Source organism: Hipposideros armiger, unplaced genomic scaffold (genome assembly GCF_001890085.2).
Source record: "Hipposideros armiger isolate ML-2016 unplaced genomic scaffold, ASM189008v1 scaffold_424, whole genome shotgun sequence".
Lineage (NCBI taxonomy): Eukaryota > Metazoa > Chordata > Mammalia > Chiroptera > Hipposideridae > Hipposideros > Hipposideros armiger.
Window position 1 is genome coordinate 348,829 of NW_017731774.1, and position 18,727 is coordinate 367,555.

Genomic DNA, 18,727 nt, shown 5'->3' on the forward strand with positions numbered 1-18,727 from the left:
GACTGATCTGCCTCACCCGGGAAGAGCGCAATGATGGTGCCAACTTGGGCCAGTGAAGCAACATCCTCCACAACTAGACTGAAGAACAAACCGAAAGCAACTTGTCTGTCCCCCTTCCCCCAATTCCCCAGCACTGTTCCCATCCCCCCCAATTCACCAATAAAAATCTTTAAAAAAAAAAAATGGATACAGTATTAACTACGTCATAGGGTTTTTAGGAAGACTAAAGGCAATTACTCACATAAAAAACTCAGAACAGTGTTTGTCACATAGTAATAAATGTGCTGGACAACACAAATTGGCTACAATTATTAAGTGTACAGTGCTTTGAAAGCTGCCTTCCGCTAGAGCATCCTTCTGCCTCATCCCTTGTCAATTCAGACACCAACTCCCACTAAATTGAGTTCTTCCTGCTCTTTCTTATCTGCTGATTTCTCTTCATTCCCATGATCATGACTTTGTTTCAGACTTGTTATTTCACACCTATTTTCCTGACAAGGTCTTATGCCCTCAGGTGCATCTTTCGGACTTTGTAATCACGAACTTGAAAATCTTATGTGATTAGCTATGATCATCTCCCTCCAATGATCAGAATCTCTTTCATTGTCTTTCATCATCTTGAGTATGAAATATGAACATTTTCTGTCTGGCTTGAAAAACAGGGCCTCTCAGAGTCGAAGTCATCCTGGGCCAGTCTTGGATTTTGAGATTTCTTATTAATGTGTAAAAATAGATAACTACTAAAATAAAATCTCAAAAGTTTGGTACACTTGCATGTTTGAAACATATAATCAACCATATAAGATACAAATGCATATGAAATATGTATGTACTTATGAATACAAATACATAAAAATATAATCGTGTGATTCACAGGACAATGGAAGAAACCATACAGTTCTTCATTCATGGTTGATGTGGTTATGCCTTGGTTACCCAGATTGACAGCCATATGGTGACGGGGAAATCTTCCTCTTTCCATTTCTTTAGCAGACTTCCCTGTATTAGTTTGAAATGATTTTGACTAGAACTAACAATTTATACAATATCAGTTTACTATGTCTCATGATTCTGTAATCTGGACTGGGACTTGCTCGGTATTTGTCAGGGCTAGAAAGTCCAAGATAAGTTTCATCACTCACGTGTGGTGCTTCTGCTAGGAAGCCTAGAATAGCTGCTGGCGGGCCTGGGAGCTCTTTCTCCCTGTGGCCTCTCACGTAGCTATAGCTTGGGTTTCCTTACAGCGGGATGGTCTCCAGGGTATTCAGGCTTTTCGCCAAGAGAGGGAGCCTGACTTTGAGACTAGTCTTAGAACTGCCACTATGCCACTTCTTCCATATTCTATTGGCGACAGTTAGCCTAGATTCAAGGAGAGGGGAAATAGGAAATACACTCCATCCCACCTCTTGATGCGAGGAGCCATGGATGAGTACAGTGAGGGAAGAAAGGAATCATAGCCATCTTTGAAGACGAACTACCACACTCAGGTAACAGCCACATTGAGGGAGTTGCTGGTATTGGTTCAGTGGTTCTACTCTGTGACATGTTTGCCCTTCTCATTGTTGAAAGGTGATTATATCACCTGTAACAGTTTTATCACCCTGATTATGTTCAAAGGTAGAAAACAGAAGGGGTGAGGGGCAGAGAGGCTGTCTTTGGGCACGTCTTTCTAACCAAATAGAACAGCCTCTTTCTTACAAGTCCCCATCAGGTTTCTTTTTATATTTCTTTGCCAAAATTGGATCATATATCTACCCTTAAAGAAGGATGGGCCCTTTCCAGAAGATGTAGTTAAAGCCTCATCCTAAACAAAATTGGACTTCTGACAGAAAAGTGGAAAGGGGAGAATGGATTTTGTGCAAGCAAGCAATGATGTCAGCTGTATTCTGTAACATCATATATAACCACATTTAAAGAAGACACCAAAAATTTAAATTAGAGTCTACTGCCTCCTCACTCCCAGTCCCCATAAACAAACCCCACGCGCATTTTTGCCTATAAGAACCCTTGTCCTTCAGTGGGGAGGACTATACAGTCACAAGGCAAAGAGCATGAATTCAGGAAGGGGTGCAGAATTAGAGCCAAAAATGAAACCTAAAATTCCTTCAAATCTATACTTGAACCATTCTGAAATATTTGCATTTTCTTACCCACTCCAAGCTTACACAACTCCTTATCTTGACATTGCTGGGCTGCGTATCTGTCACATCTTCCTCCTGGCTTCACCTGACCATCTTGAAGGATTCAGCTCAAAAGGCATTTTTTCCCCTTAGGATTTCTCTTACTCTCAGCTTGGATGAGTGAGTGGTCTTTACTGCCTGCTCCTGTGGTATAATGGAGCTTATCACCATTGTGACAAGCATATTATCATATCCATTAATATTATTTGTTTACCTACCCACAACATTAGATCATAAGGACACCCTAATGCCCTTCAGTTAAGGCTAGAATTACATTTTCTTAGTCCTGACGTCGTCATCATTTACCACAGTATTTGGGTATGCTGGTTAAATGAATAAATAGATGGATGGTAGGTTGCAAATTGATCCTCAAGGCTATGGAAAGCCATTGGATAATTTTTAATGCGATTGTTCTTGCATTTTTGGAGGGGAACATTTTGGTAAGAGTGGAGGATGTAGTCGAATGGGGTGAGCCTGGAGAGGCAAGATGAGGAAATTGAAATAATCCCACATGGAATAAGAAATAGAACTAAAATAGTGTCAGTATGGGATGAGAACAGAATTACTTTAAAAGATATTTAGGAAGTAAATAGATAGACCCTGTAAAATAGAGAAAATAGAGGCAAGTTCTTACCTTATTTTTATGTTTCTGGCTTGGGTTACCTGTTGGGAGATAGAGCCTTCACTCTATACAGGATATGTGCCAAGTGGACATACATTTTAGAGTCCCATTTTAGAGTAATGAGTGTGTGATGACAACAGAACATTTATGAAGAGAGTAAAGGAGGCAATTGGAATAATTCTAGCTTAGGTGCGAATCAGCACTTGATAAGTAGATTTGGCAGTCATCATGTATCAGGGAAGCCATAGACACAGATGTGTTCCCCAGGAAGCGTGAGGGAAGGGCCGAGGACAGGACTGGTAAGCACTCATGTTTGAATAATGAGTGAAAGAAAATAAACCCGTCAAGACAAACCTGAGAAGAAACAGCTGAACAAGCAGGCAGAAAATGGGGTGTATTAGTTTGTTAGAGCTGCCATAACAACTGGCGCTACACAGGTCTTTTTTCAAACCTGGTTTCTGTCCCTTACTAGGTATGTGATCTTTGCCAAATGCTCAAGTACTTAATCTCTGTAATCCTCAATTTCTTCACCTGTAAACATTCGAATAGTACTGCAAGATTGTGCTCCAAAATGTTGACAATGATTATCTTTGAGTGATAAGATTAGGGATTTTTTTTTTTCTGCCTTTGGCTGATCTGAAGTTCAGACTTTTTTTTTCCTGCCTAAAAGTAATATATGACTTTTGTAATTAACAAAAAAAGTTATTGTTTTTTTCTAAAAGAAGCTATTCATGCTTTCTGTAAACATGTGACATAATTGCAAGTTCTACTAATATCTGTGAAGAATTGTAAACAAAGGAATGGGTTAGGGAAATAGATATTCTCATTTTTTCCTGTATTAATGATCAGAAACATACATTGAGTACTGCAGGGCACAGAGTGGGATTCAAAGTTGAAAAATAAATAATCTGTGCTTTCAAAGACAACAATTGGTGGGTAGAATTCTAAAAAAGAAATGCATAACTATAATGCATTTTATGTCAGCATGGGACAAACAAACACACAAAAATCAGTTAAATAAACTTAATGCTCATTGGGTTCTCCTTGGGAGAAGAGGGATTATATTAGGCTGGAGGGATCACAGACTGTTTCTTGGAGGACCTAGCAGCACAGATGACCTTGCAAAGGTGACTCCCACAAATTCACTATTGTCTCAGTGCTTATTGGTCTGCTTCACAATAGAAGGAATATTGGGCAAGAGATAAGAGTTGAGAATGCACAGTGATTGATTTACATGGAAAGGAATCTCCCTGTCAACTGCTCTGTATGCCAGTAACCTCAACAGCTGCATGTCAACAAGTTCAGGGGAGTAGAAAGTTCTTGCTTCATCACAACCGGGTAATGCAGGCTTCAAGTTAACCACATTTTGATTCAGTTCATTTGTTTTGTATGTGTGTTCAGAGTTTGTAATACTGGAAAAATGAAGATATTAAAGCTGTTTAATTTGGTTCAAGTTGGTTTTATTGTTTTTATAGTCAACTTGGTAAAGGCTTAAATATTATACTTTCCTAGTTTTTCAAGTCCTGAGTCAAACTTTTATTTTTTTGTTTCTATCTGCAAATGGACCAATGTTTGTATATGTTTATTAATGGTCTATATGAATACTCAGAAAATTATAAGTCAATATACAAATTTGTGAAAACAAAGTCTTGAAAGAGAATATCGAACATCTCTTTCAATGGGATTCCCAAAAGGAAGGCGATATTGACAAATTTTAAAGATTGCCAACTTGTATTATGTGTGAATTTACATATTTGTGATTTCATTGTGATGGTTTCTAAAAGAAGAGTTTGCACTTGGCAATTTGCACTGAATTCAGGCTCAATTTCACAGGAGACTGAGGATTAAATCAGAAGTGTTAAAGGCAGACAAAATTAAAATCAACATTAGTGATATATGATGACAAAGACCATCAGTTAAATATTCAACCATGGACTCTAATACCTCAAACCTGGCCTTAAATAATGTAAAACACCTGTCTTTGCAATAAATATGACAAAGAAAGTCTCTTAGAATCAATTGGGCATTTATTTGCCTCAGTGTTTTGTGGGGAGAAAGAAAACATGTATGCTGGCCAGAAGAACTTGGGCAAATTTAGAAAAAGAGGAAGCTAATGCATTTCTCCATTTTTAAGAAAAGGAAGAAGTAGTGACATCACCCTCAGCTAAAATCTAGCTTGTTTATTTGAATTTATTAGGTAATACAATGCCTTCTTCAGTTATGAAGTAACTAGGATGATTAACTCCAATTTCCTTTTGAATCGCTGTTATCTCATTCACTTATCCATCCAACAAATATTCATTAAACACCTATTATGTGCTAGGTGCTGGGGATCAATAGTGAGTGGAAGGGACGATGTGATCCCTGTCCTCAAAGAATTTGAACTTGAGTGGAGGACAGGAATACAAGTTAAAGAATGATACAACTATAGCTGTAGCGAGGGCTAAAAAAGAGAAGCATATGGTGCCGAGAGAACCTATAATAGAAGATCTTCGCAGGAAGGTCAGAGAGAGCTTTCCCATCACGGGAGTTCTGATTTACCCAAGGAGGATTCAGAGTTGGCTGGGTGAAGAGAAAAGGAAGGTCAGAGGAAGGAAAGTGCACACTGGGGAGAGCTCTGTGCAGGAAGGATACAGGGGCATGACCTAGGAATTCAGAAGAGGCCCTCAGGAGCAGCCCAGTGGAAGGTAAGGAGAGGAGGGGGCTGTGAAGGCATGCTAATCTGCTTTCTATCCTCTATCTCAGGGGCAGTGATTTCAATCAGGGGGCTGGTAATCAGGTGTGCATTACGGAAAACTGACTTCAACTCTGGTATGAGAAAGAGTGAAAGGGCCCAGGATGGCCCTGACGGAGGGTGAGAGGCTGGGAGACTCCTGCTCAAGGGACCGCAATGGCATAGGTGAGGTGGCTGCAGAGGAAATGGGGAGAAGCAGATTTTGAACTCAACTTTTCTGCATCTTAAAGTGACTCCAGCTTTGCCAAAGCTGTTAGCGGGCAAGAAAATGCCCCAGCCCTTCTAATTTTACTGCCCTCCCTGCCTCCTAAATGTAAGAGCTGGGAAGTGGTCTTTTCCTAAAAGACACAATCAGGGGTAGCTTCAGGGCTGGTTAGAACAATGGTCACAAGACTTAAAGGTGCCAGGATCAAGCAAATGAAACCACAGATTGACAGGGAAGGTTTCAGGACTTGGGTTTATGGGAGGGGCTATTTACCTTTATGCATTTTCTAGTAAGCCTGGCCACCTGCCTCTCTGCAATCGGCCTTTGTCTCAGATAAAGGAGTTCCTTTTTTATCCTGCTGGAAGATCCCCTGACCAGAGGGGCTATAGAGAGTTTAAGTCTCTGAGAGCTGGAAGTAGGGTGAGCACATAATTCATTATCCAAGCAAGATGCATGGAAAAGAGAATGTGTCTTGGTTGGATAATGTTTAACTTCAAACCAGATATACACCAGGACCATTTGGGGCAAACCTGGTCACCCTAGCAAGAAGGGAAAGTTGGAAATGTATCCTGTCGGGCTCTGGCTCCCAGTTTTCCCTTTTGCAAAAGAGAGGCTAAGCATTCTCTCTCTTCACTGGCCTTATTGGAACGCAAACCCTGGCATTCGGCTAACTGCCAGGCCACTTTTATTTTTACATTTTCTGCCATACATGATAGGTTCTGAAGAGAACATTACCCAGCATTATCACTCAGTGAATCATTTATAATTCCTCACTAAATCGCCCCCTGGAAGAGGCCGTTGAAAATGGGACCCACCACCCAAGAGCTCAAAAGAAATGCCACATCCTAGAGGTACTGAATCAGAATCTGCATTTTAAGCAAGATTTTCAGGTGGTCAATACGCATATTATTTGAGAAAAAAACACCTGGACTTCAACCTCTAGTCAGAAAAACGTTTTACAATGTAACGGTGTATGCATACATAACTGAAACAAACGTTTAACGAGGCAATACTTACTATTTTATTTGGGGGGGGGGGAGTGTGGGAGAATGGGCTCACAGCTCATTCGATTTCAGCATCCACGCCTGGGTTGAGACTTGCCGTTTGAAACCCTAGCTCTCAAGTAGAACAATCCAAAGAAGGGTGGGGAGAGGGGAAAGGTGATTCGTGGGGTGCTTTGCAAAGTATACACACTTTCTATGTTCAGTTACTTTGTGAAACGTGTGCACTTAGTCACTCCGGAATAAGGAACTCCTGAGGGCGGTGAGGGGCAGCTGAAAGTTTGCCAAAGTCCTCGGAGGAGGGGCTGGTCTAGGGGACATGATTGGCAGCTGCGAGAGAGCGAGGGCTGGAAGCGAGGAGAGGGAGAAGGCTCTCTGGCGGTGAGAGGTCCTGCCCAGCTGTTGGCGAGGAGTTTCCTGTTTCCCCCCGCAGTGCCGGGTGAAGTTGAGTGAGTCACTCGCGCGCCCGGACCGACGACAACCCCGCGCGCGCACACGGCCGGGGCCGGAGCCGGCCTCCTGCGCAGCTCCCCTCGGCCGCCGGGGGCCTCCCCGCGCCTAGCCGGCCTCCAGGCCCCCCTCTCGCGGCGGAGCGGGCACCACATCTGGCCCACACATCTGCCCGGTCGGCAGAGCGCGGGGTCCCGAGAGGACGCGGCGCGGAGGCGCAGCCAGGGGTCCGGGAAGGCGCCGGCCGCTGCGCACCGGGCTCGGTCTATGACGAGCAGCGGGGTCTGCCATGGGTCGGGGGCTGCTCAGGGGCCTGTGGCCGCTGCACATCTTCCTGTGGACGCGCATCGCCAGCACGATCCCACCGCACGTTCAGAAGTCGGGTGAGTGGCCCCAAGCCGGGCTTGGCGGGGCTTCTGGGGTCTCCGGGGCTCCCCGCCTCTTCGCTGCGCTTGACAGGCGGCTACTCGGGGGCGCAGCGCTCGGGCGGAAACGGGAAAGTTTGCCTTGGGGCACCCATACCGCCCTACCGCCTTAGCCACGGGGTTGTGTGCGTTTTTCTTTGAAAAGAGAAGGCAAGTTCAAGTGGCAGGGGGCGCGAGGGGCGTTTGGCCCCCTTTGTGCGGGCAGGAAAGGCGTTGTGTGTTGGCGGCGTTCGCAGCGCGCCCCCACCCCCGGAAAGGGAAGTTTGAGAAGTTGGTTATCTGGAGGAGGCAGGGGAACAGCGGCCTGGAGCGGCTGCCGCCGCGGCCGCCCGAGCTGCTGGCACACCTGGGGCCACTGCGGCCCGTGGCGATGCTGCGTGCCCACCCAGCACTTGCCGAGCCACCCCCTTAAGTGGCCAGTGACTCCATCCTTAACTCCTGGGAAGGGCCACGCATTCCCCCAGGCCGGATTCTGGGCTTGGAGTTACTGGACAAAACTTATAGGAAAAGAAGTGATTTCCAAAGGAAAGTTATCTGACTCCACTGAAGGCTTGGCCTGGATGGACGAGGGAGTGAGGATTGTTGAGGGAGGCGGAGAATTATTCACTGAGTGCCTGCTGGGTGCTGGGTGCTGGAGATGTTTCCTGGAGCACGACAGCCCTACCTTCCAGGAGTTGGGTTCTCTGCAATTATCGTTTGATGGAAACGGAAGGGTTAAAACCATAAATCTGCTGCGCACCTGATCTCTATCTATAGAGGTGTTTGTGGGGGGCCAAGGGGGGGGGGAATGCAAGAATTGAGTTCTTCAAGATGTGTTATGGAAAATCCCAAACCCCTGAGACCTTAAAAATTAGAATGTTTGCAGCTATGATCCACATAACTGAGTATCTGCAGCTGTGCTCTGTCTGGGTAACTGAGTACTTGGACCTTTCAGGGCCTCAGTTTTCTCATCTGTAAAATGACATGGTTAGATTTGGGTAATTTTGCATGCCCTTCATCTTGAACGTGTTATGCCCCTCTCCTGTCCCGTTGGTGACTTAGAGATACTGTGTGTAGATATGGGGTGGAATGGAGAGCATTTGACAGCCGCCAGTACCCTGAAGCACATGTTTCATTTGCCAAGGGCCTCAGGCAAACTTACCTTTGGGTTTGTCTTGAAGAAATATGCACCAGATTCTAAATGGTACATTCCAGAGTATTTGAAGTGGATGGAGAATTTCTTAAAATTATGTTTCATATTGAAGGTTGCGTGGAGCTGGGAGTTTTTAATGTAATGAGGAAAAAGTACTATTGTAAACAAACAAAAAAAATTCTAACACAAATTTGAGTTCTACGGTTTAATAAATTCCCAGTGTTTCATTTTTGGATGTTTTCCTACATTGCAGTACCAGTATATTCAACTGTCTCTGATTGTACCCCAGACTCTTAAAAACTGAGTTATATTTTGCTAATAAATATTTTAAATGCACCCTTAATTTTCTGTGTACATTAAAAATCATTAAAACTTTTCTTTCAGATTACGAAAGAAGGAAATTTGTGGGCTCTGATTTTGTTAGGTTTTGTTTACAAGGATAAGATTTATGATTTGCAAATTCCAGACGCAATAGTTCATGAGTCAGTTTCATTTCATCTATATACACACTTTTAAACAATTAAAAGCCTCGTGGCTTTTTATTTGGGCTTTTAAACAGTTTTACAAAACCCACAGATTTTGTACTTTTATAGAATTAAAGTTTCAAAATGGTTGAACTAAAGAATCATTTTGAACATGCATTAATTTGAAATTAAATTTAAGAAGATAGTTGAAGGTTGAAAGCAGCTGTAATGAGAACAAGAAACCTAATTCATGATTGCATTTTAATTTTCCATGTAAGTAAATGGTTTCAGGATTTTTCTAACATGATTGTCAATTGAAATATGTCAAGACATATTTCAAAATATTTTAATACATGATAAGATATGAAGAAATGAGATTATTTACAGCCTCCTAGTAGGTCATACACACACACACACACACACACACACACACACACACACACACAACCATCTCCTGTTCAGTAGATTGACTAGTGGGCAAAGGATTTCAGTACAAGAACAAAGTTCACTAAGAAATGTACTTAACTTTAAAAAAATGTTTGGTTTTGAGTTAGTAGATTCATTCTTCCTGAATGCTCAGAATTAAGTAATTGCTCTTTTGGGAAAAGCTTTAAAATATCTGAGAACTCTTCAGATCTGAAAAATGTGACTTAACTTTTCAAATAACTAACAATAGATTCTTGTGGATGACTGTTGGTAAAAGCGTCAACGGGTAAGCTTCTTTACTAAAATCACATTAATGATGTGCTTATTTTGTCAGAGTCAGAGATGAGAAGTCAGTAGGCCCAGAATTTGATCTTGGTCTATTTGCTTTTGTTCCCAGAAAGCACATTTTCACTTCTAGGCCACTTTCTTTAATAACATTTATTTTTAACCAGTTATGGTTTACACAAAACACTCATCACATTTTGGATTCATCGGCTTTGTTTGGGGGGTGGGGCGTGCAGGTTGCACCCCATGATGATAGGCCCTCATTACCATCTGTGTAGTTGACCTAATGGCTACGCGTTTTTCATTTCAGTTTACCAATCCTCATTTATCCGGACAACTTTCAAATTTTTTCTTTATTTTTTAACCCTATTTTCCCAGTTAAGACGGACACTTCCTCAGTGCCATTGTAAAAAGCGGCTACTGCTCATTTTTCCTTATCAACAGTATTTATAGTGTCCTTGGACAAGGCAAAAGGCTCAGACTGGAGACACCATTCCAAATGAATAAGACAGACGTGGTCTTTGCCCTCATTGAGTGTAACATATGGGGGCGTGTTAGAGGCAAAGAGAACATTCATATTTTAACCCTGTGTACTTGGACGCATTACCGAACACTGGTAGTTTATTCCCTAGGCCCCTCTGTCAAAAGCCCATTTTGCTGTTGGATGAGCTAGCAGAAGGTGCATGTTGAATGTTTCCTTCTCAGCCCTTCTGAACTTATTTGTTTCCATTGATCTGCTCTTTCCTATACCTGCCTTATTACAGGCCTCCGGTTGGGCCAGCTCAGTTCTCCATTCTGTAGCCAGAATGATGGACCCAATGTGCCCATCCAGTCTCTCTTTTGAAGATAGACTTGGAGATGGAAGAGTATCGGTACAAGTTTTGGAGTCAGGCTATCCTGGGTTCCAAACCTTCCTCCCATTTACCGGCTGTGTAGCCTGTTTGCGTGACTTGACTTCTCTAGCCCTCAGTGCTTCTTAACATGGTGCCTGTAACATAATAAATGCTCAATAAATATCAGCTTCTATTATTATTATTATTATTATTGCCAGAATCTGGCCTAACGAGGTCCTCAGTGACCTGGTTCCTATGTGATTCTGCAGCTCCATATCCTACCAAGACGCACGCTTTCCCAGGCCACTCTTACCACCATGTACATATGCTGTGAGCAGTTTAGGTACCTGTGTCTTTGTTCATGGTGCTGCCTGGAACACCTGCTACCTGGATAACTTTCACTCTTCTTTTAAGACTTAACTCAAGTGTCATCTTCTTAAGAAAACCTGCTTTGAATGCCTCAGGTTGAGCCAACTGCTCTCTCCTGAGGGTAGGCCTCTCTTTTAGCTCGTAACAATAGTTAACAATAATAAGCCAAAATCATATTTTCATGTGACTCCCTTGCCCTTTAGGGCTTTAATTTTCTCAAAGGCAAGTGGTGTCTCTTATCCATTTCTCTATCTCCAGGTCTCCTGCAGCACCTGATGCATCATTTCATATCCAGGAGATCCTGAGCTCAGCCTCCACTTTGTCTTCTTGGAGGTCGTGCAACCAAGTGGAGCATTTTAACAACCAGGCAGTCACTCTGTATTAGGACTTTGGTCTGAATGGTAAAATCTTACTTTCAGTAAGAAGAGTTTCAGCTCTCACCTAAATAGGCAGTTTGGCTGTTTTGACTCTATATACTTGGTTCTTTTATTCTGATGAATAAGATGCTTCAATTTCTGCCAAACATGATGGAAAGCTGCTAGAAATTTTCATCCAACTCCTTGAACTATGCATTTTCAATTAGTGTAGGCCAGCATTTAAAGCTATTGCAAACTTTTAAAACATTTCACCAAAGAAAATTTCCAGTGAATACTGAATCCTCTCTTTCTCTGTCTCTCTCTCTTCCCTAGAAGGTTGTCAAAAGGAGACTTTCATTAACAATGAAGTGCTGAACTCTTAATTTAGTTTTTAAGGTTTTTTTTTTAATCAGGGTTTTATGTTTTGGTTTATAAGCAGTGAAGCAGAGTTGGCCTAAGGGAAGTATGGTCCTGCAGCAGCTGCTGTCTACTGTAGAGTAGCGTGGATATTATTTAGGTCGGATGCAAAACATCAAACTGGTTTAAAATAGGGTGCAGAGGAAACGTTCTTCCTGTCTACAGCATGGCATTATTTAACCCATTTCCACATACAAACATAACTGTGTCACTTCTTTAGCGTCCGCCCTCCAGGGGTGAGTCCAGCAGACTTAACTCAAGGTTTTCAGTAGCATTGACTTAACCAACCTGCATCCGCAGCTGAAATGCTCACTCCCCGTACCTTGTATTATTTTGCTCCCCAGGTACCTGTTGCTTCTTACTGAGGCAAGATAATGATGACTGCCTTCGCTTGGCGTGTCAGAAGCGTTTAGAATATGAGCAGGCAAATTGGCTCATCTCAGGGAGAAGTGGGGAGCAGGGAGACCTAACATTTGAGCATCTGCTCTGAGCCAGCTGCTTGACATTGCTTATCTAATTCCATCTTCAGAGGAACCCTGGACAATAAGCTGTATTATCTTTATTTTATAAATGGGGAAGATACAGTCTGTTCAAGGTCACTTGAGGTTTGCCTGTGTGTGTGTGTGTGTGTGTGTGTGTGTGTGTGCGCGCGCGCGCGCACCCACGCGTGTGCACATGTGTGCACTAAGCTTGCCCTGCTTGCATTCTGCTAGCTCTTTTTCATGGTGTATCAGTATGTATGTGCGTGTTGGGTTGAAAGTTAGGGATGGGGTTAGGGAACATCACATTTGAGAAATGGGAAACTTAACCATCTGATGTCATCAGTTCAGTGCTCCTGATTTCATGATTTGCTTTGCTTGCGTGACCTGTCTCCTTCCTGACTGTCTTTGTGCTACAGAAAATCAAGATAGGGTAGAGTCTCTTTGCATGAGGAAACTCGACTGTTCCTAGTCTGATAACGGCATCTTGGTGGTGGGACCCACTGCGGTGACCCATGGTCTAACGATTTACAGCAGTTGGACATGCACCCTTTTCAAACTCATGTATTGTGAACCCCAGATTCCAGCCATGTAGGAGGACCAGCATCTGTGTACAGGCCTCAACTGCTGGTGAGAGCAGAAAGAGTGGAAGTTATCCAACATAACAAAGGAGGAGGATTTAACTTTTGCGGTCCAACTAATTTGTAAACTTGTAGTGACTAAGATTCTTCTCTTCATGAAAGGATCTGGCCTTTTCCTTGCTATGATCAGCATTTTGGGTATGGGCTCTCACCATGGATCAACTACTTCCTTGGATGCAGTCAACTTAGGATACGTTGCTTAGGCCCTTAAGGGTTCCCTAGCATCTGTGTTTTGTTTACAGGGCTGAAGCTACAGATCATTAGAATGAATTGAGCTGCAGGGTAAATGCCTATGACTGGTGAGATTGTATTTGGGAAAGGCTGTCTGCTTTCAACACATGGTTCTTTCTTCTCCTCTCCCCCCCCCTCCTTCTTTTCTTTATTCTGATGAGATATATCCCCCCAATTTTTTCAGCTCATCTGAAACAAAAGATTCTCTGCTCTGGGCTTTAGAGGGTACTGCTTTTATTCTTCTCTGGTTAGGCCCCCGTACATGGGATGAAGAGATTCTGGCCTCTCAGTCCAAACTTTGCTTTACCTGTGTTTCAGGTACTTGGGAACCCCAAATTCACCATCCAGATGGCCCTGGACCAGCTTTTACAGCCTACATGGGCCCTTGGGTCCATCTCCCTGAGGGCCTTCATAGCCACTGGTTGTGCGCTGGAGGGCTGGTTAAGGGACAGCTGCGTATGTGTGGGGTAATGTGAATGCTTGGTTGTCCATACACATGTCACACGGTCTCTCTCGATGTGTGATGGAACCGGCCGAGGAAAGAGGGAGGCAGATTGTTGGCTAGGCCTGCGATGATGTTTCCCCAAAACACCCAGGGAAGGACTTCAAGTTGTAGTTCAAGAGCTTTAAAGTCGTACTTGGTTCTTCCAAGACATTATGAAGACATACTTTTCAGTCAAGGTAGAAGGATAAAACCTATTTTATGGCACAGTTGGTCTGTTTATTTATAAAGTTCAATATTTGAGCCATGGTATGTGGGCCCCCATCTAGCCTCTTGCTCTGGGCTTTTCAATGTCCATGGTGGGTCTGACATCAACAGTATTCCTTTTCGGAAGTGTTGGGGACAAACTTAGTTTTTATTGATTGTATCATATTTTCCCTGGAGTGGAGGGATTGCTCATTAATGAAAAAGTTGAGTTTGTAATTGTAGTGTTGTATTTCCTTTGAGAAATTCACTTTTTTTTGTAGTTTGTATTTTCCTGAAGGGAACGCTAGGGCAAGGTGAAGCTTATCGGGATATTGTCTTCTACTGTGGTAAATATTATATGTGAGTGTTCCATGACCCTCTCAAGCCTCTTTAAGGAAAATAAGAATATCGGAAGAGTGTAAAGAAGTAAAAAGCACTCTTAAAAGGTATAGGATTGTCTAAGCTATGCATTTTAGAGAACTAGGGGTTTGGCAGAACAAACATAAATGTCTTTGAAGAAAAACATGGGGTCAGGTGTGTATTCTTAGCATATGTCACAGTGGCTCTTTATATGTTGTTGAAGTTGGAATTCATGGCAGAAGGTTCATTGACTTTGGAGGAAACTCACTCTGCTGCTTTGTGGATGACTGTGGTCATCCTAAAACTCTGCAGGACTTTTCTACACAGGGAAATGGAATTGGCCTCATGCTCCCTGTGAGTGGTGTTCCTATCTTTCCTCACGAGCCTTCATGCATAGGATTTCGAATAACGTATGTAGCTAACATGTTCAGATCTTACTGTTTACTGCCTGGATCAGGCTGAGCGCTCCATCTGGATTACTTAACCTTCAGAACAACTCTGTGAGGTAGATTTTGTAGTGTTCATTATAAATTCTCTATAGAGATTAGGAAACTTAATGGAGGCCACCTGATTAGCCAATGATTTTACTGGGGTTGGAACCAAGATGGTCTGGTTTGGGGACCTAGACCCTAATTGTTATGTTACACTGAGACTAGGCTGCCTCAACTGACATAAATGACTTCTCCATTATAGCATGGGTGGTAGGAGACTCTAGAGAATAAGAGCAATAATAATATCCAACATTTTTCTAATGCTTTAGCATTTTTTTTCATATGTTACCCCATTTAATTTTTTTAGCGAAATAAAATAATGTTTGATTCATACACATAATAGTCAAACGTCAAACTGGTCGTGTGACCTCCTCAATGGGAAAATTAAATGTACACATCAGGTGATAGGCTTCACTGAATCATGGAATAGTTATGCCATCAAGGAGTTTAGTTTAGGTATTCTGAGCAAAACAGGCAGTAAATATGTGCTAAATATGCATAAATAGGTAGGGAATATATATAGTACTCCAAGGTGAATTTACCGTGAAGTGAATGGAATTTAACTCAAGGCTTCTCAACCTGGTACAGGCCCATCCTCGGGCTTTGGCACGAGCCCCGGCAATGTGGTTAATGAGTGTTAAAGAATCAAGTTAAAGAATATTTAAGGAATCTTGCAATGCCCTGAACGTTACAGCTCATATGTAAAAGAAACTTGATAGAGGTTTTCCCAAATTTAGAGGCAATCCAAAACATTTATATGACATTACTTATAATGAGTTATGAAGCTGAAAGACACTTAAGTGACAAATTTTGATCAACAGTTCTAGAGGAGAGATTAAACTATTTTTCTATTCTCTCTATAGAGAATGTTGCAAAATATCACTGGAAGAGGTAATCAAAGAGTATGCAACTGGAAAATGTAGCACAAATATTTCAGAGGTGTATCACACAGTTAATTAACACAAATATTTGTTTTCTTTTAAACTTCATAATTGTGTTAGTTATAGCTTTTTTAAAAAAATTGTAATTCGTAAGATGTCATTTTAAATTCTACGTGTTCTCTTTCATACCTAAATTTCTATTAATTTTTGTATTCTTTTTCTTAGTGTCCCTGAAATTTATGGGCTTCAGCTTCTATAAGACCTGCCTCTCTGCCTAATGGTAGGATTTGCTTGTTGGCTTAGAAAATAAATAAAAAATGTCTCCTCCCCATCTCCCCAAATATGTAATTATCAGAAAACTTTGATCTTGAATGAAAGGTAACCCAGATCTACCCCTTAGTTTGAGATTAAGACTCTGCCTAGGAGGCAGGTGAAGACTAAAACATGCTATACCAGCAATCCAGGTGTCTGGGTGACCTGCTTAAGTCCTTCGGTCCCGCTGATACAGTGATAAGAATTAGACAAGACGGGAGTTTCCGCTTTTTCCATTGAAATGTTTCATTCCGTGTGTTAGTAGAGGAAGCCATTGAAGTTGACTTAGAAAACATAACCCTTAACTAATCAAAATAGAAAGCTATCGAAAGTTATAACAGGTCAGAATGGACAAATACCACAAACATCCACTTGGAGTTTGTTGGAGATGACTACTGTTAAAAAAAGAAAAAGACACCCTAGTTATTTTGGCGATTTCCTGGTGCAGGTGCCCGAGCATACATCCTGACTAAATGGTATGTTTACTTCAGCTAGCACTCACTCCGTGCTGAAGAAAAGGCGTACTTGGTTTTGGTGGTAATCCCATTTTTCTCTGGTTAATTACGGTGTTTTCATTCTCCCCTGCCTCTGACTTGGTAAAAGTGTCTGTGAAGCTTTTTTCCAAAGGCAGAGAATTATGAAATGCTTTTCTATGTCTAGGAAAAGAAAGTCCTGAAGAACCTTCTGTGTTTTGGGGGAGAAAAAGGAAACTTGTCTGAATATAATTAGTCTTCTGTTGCCTTTCAAAGATTTCTCTGCCACTTTTCTTAAAATATTCTCAGAAAAGACAAAATTTGCTACAGATTGGCAGTTTCCAGACTGCTTTTTTAGGCAGGGGAGTAGCTCTGAGTACCATAATTGCATTTCTGTATGAAGCAATCTGCACAGAGGAGCACTTGCGACTACTTCTTTGAATGGCTATTTTGTTGCTACATAGCATGCTTATGTTGTATTCTCTAAGACCCATAGTATTGGGGAATAATGCGATAAAATTTTCCCTCAAATATGTAAAACGAAAAAGAAAAAAAAAGTAACATATTTTGCATTCACTATCCTGATGTCCCTTAAATTACACTGTTACAAAATAATTCCTAATAATCTATCCCCCCCCCGCACTTTTACTTTAATTCTTCTAATTTCTGTTATAATGAATCATATGATTTTAATTGCCCCTCTTATCACCTGTTTATTTATTCTAATGAGCAACTGGCAGCCTTTTTTCCCCTTTGTTGCTGTCTCCTGTTTTCCATCACCTCGAGCCGGCAGCCTTGCGTGTCCTTTCTGAGTCCTTCAGGAGCCTCATCCCTTTTAACATTACCTTTCATGAGTTACCATATGCATCGAGGCCTACATCTTGAGCTCCAGCATTCCCCACCCCTAAACCATGCTTTTATAGCATCCCTTACAACTAAAGATGTTCTAATACCTTGCGACTCCAAGGGTGGGCCAGGGACCAGCAACATCAGCATCACTGAGAATTTCTTGGAAACGCAGCATGTTGGGCCCCTCCCCAGACCTGCTGCACGGGAATCTGCATTTTCACAAGATCCCCAGGTGATTCATGTACGCACTGAGGTTTGAGAAGCACTCTCTAACAGCATGGAAGCATTTTGGACAGAGGAGCCAAATGATCTGCACTAATTGCAGCGGGTCAGATCGGGCTCAGTTCTGTCCCTGAGGAAGGGGAGTCCAGGAAGAGTAGCCCCTAGTTTTACGAGGGTGTTTTGACTCCTCCTAAACGACAAGGCCCGTTTTAACTGGTTGTGACTAATGCACTAAGGCTAGCAGAAGAGAGATGGCACCGAAGGCAAGTCAATTTATCCGTTTTAACCAGTCTGTTTTCCCAGAGCATCCTGCATGGCTCTTCCCTCCACCGAATGTCCCTGGACCAACTGTGGGTCCCAGGGATCTGTTTCTCTGCTGAACTCACTGCATTCATCAGGTTTACTCATGAGGCGTTTCATCACAGTCCGCTGTGACATTTGTAGGCCTTAATGAAGAGCTATTACATGTGGGCGTTTCTTAAAATATGTAGCACTCTGCTGTGTACAAAGTGTGTACCCCAAATTAATGAGTTAATGTCAGGCTTTCAGGAAGTAGTCTACTCTTCAACATTTAAAAACAAACAAACAAAAAAACCCATCTTTTGCTTTGAGAAACTTATTTGGTTGTTGCTCGGTGAGGACTCACTAAATTTTTCCTGAATTTCTCAACATTTATTTTAGACTCTTTTGAGAGTGCCACCATTGGCTTCTGTATTTTACTCATCATAAGGCAATTTTTTGCACCTCAGTTACTTTTTTCTTCAAGAATTATGGGTCCCTGTCAGTTACAACAACCAGTTCTCACAACTACTTTCTCATTTTTCCAAGTAATTTTCTTTTCTGGCTTATTTTTTCTTTTGACATCTTAACTATACTTGGAAAAAAAAAGAAAGAAAGAAAGAAAAAAAAACATTTCCATTGCAACTTGTATCTCCTGTTGCATCAAATCTTAACTTATTCATCAGAATAGTTTTAAAATCTTAATACCTAGAGTCTCATAATCAACCATTTATTTACAACAGGAACCTAGTTACACGAAATGTATAACCATTAGGTTTCATTTTTGCTCTTAACATTACGCTACCGCAATGCAACTCTGAATGCCTATTTTCTGTCATCTGTAAGAATCTCCTCTTTGGTTTCTGCCCACGGATACCTCTTGTGTCTGATCACTTCAACACACATACATTACCATCAGTCA

At 42.0% G+C, this 18,727-nt stretch overlaps 1 protein-coding gene across 1 annotated transcript in view; it reads left to right on the top strand.

Moving 5' to 3' along the window:
* The first annotated feature begins 7,092 nt into the window (after positions 1–7,092).
* The window catches only part of TGFBR2 (transforming growth factor beta receptor 2), an 83,049-nt gene continuing 71,414 nt past the window's right edge, over positions 7,093–18,727 (top strand). Inside the window, exon 1 of the mRNA XM_019664515.1 lies at positions 7,093–7,575. Coding sequence (XP_019520060.1) covers positions 7,482–7,575 — 94 coding nt within the window. The 5' untranslated portion in view covers positions 7,093–7,481. The remainder of the gene's footprint in view (positions 7,576–18,727) is intronic.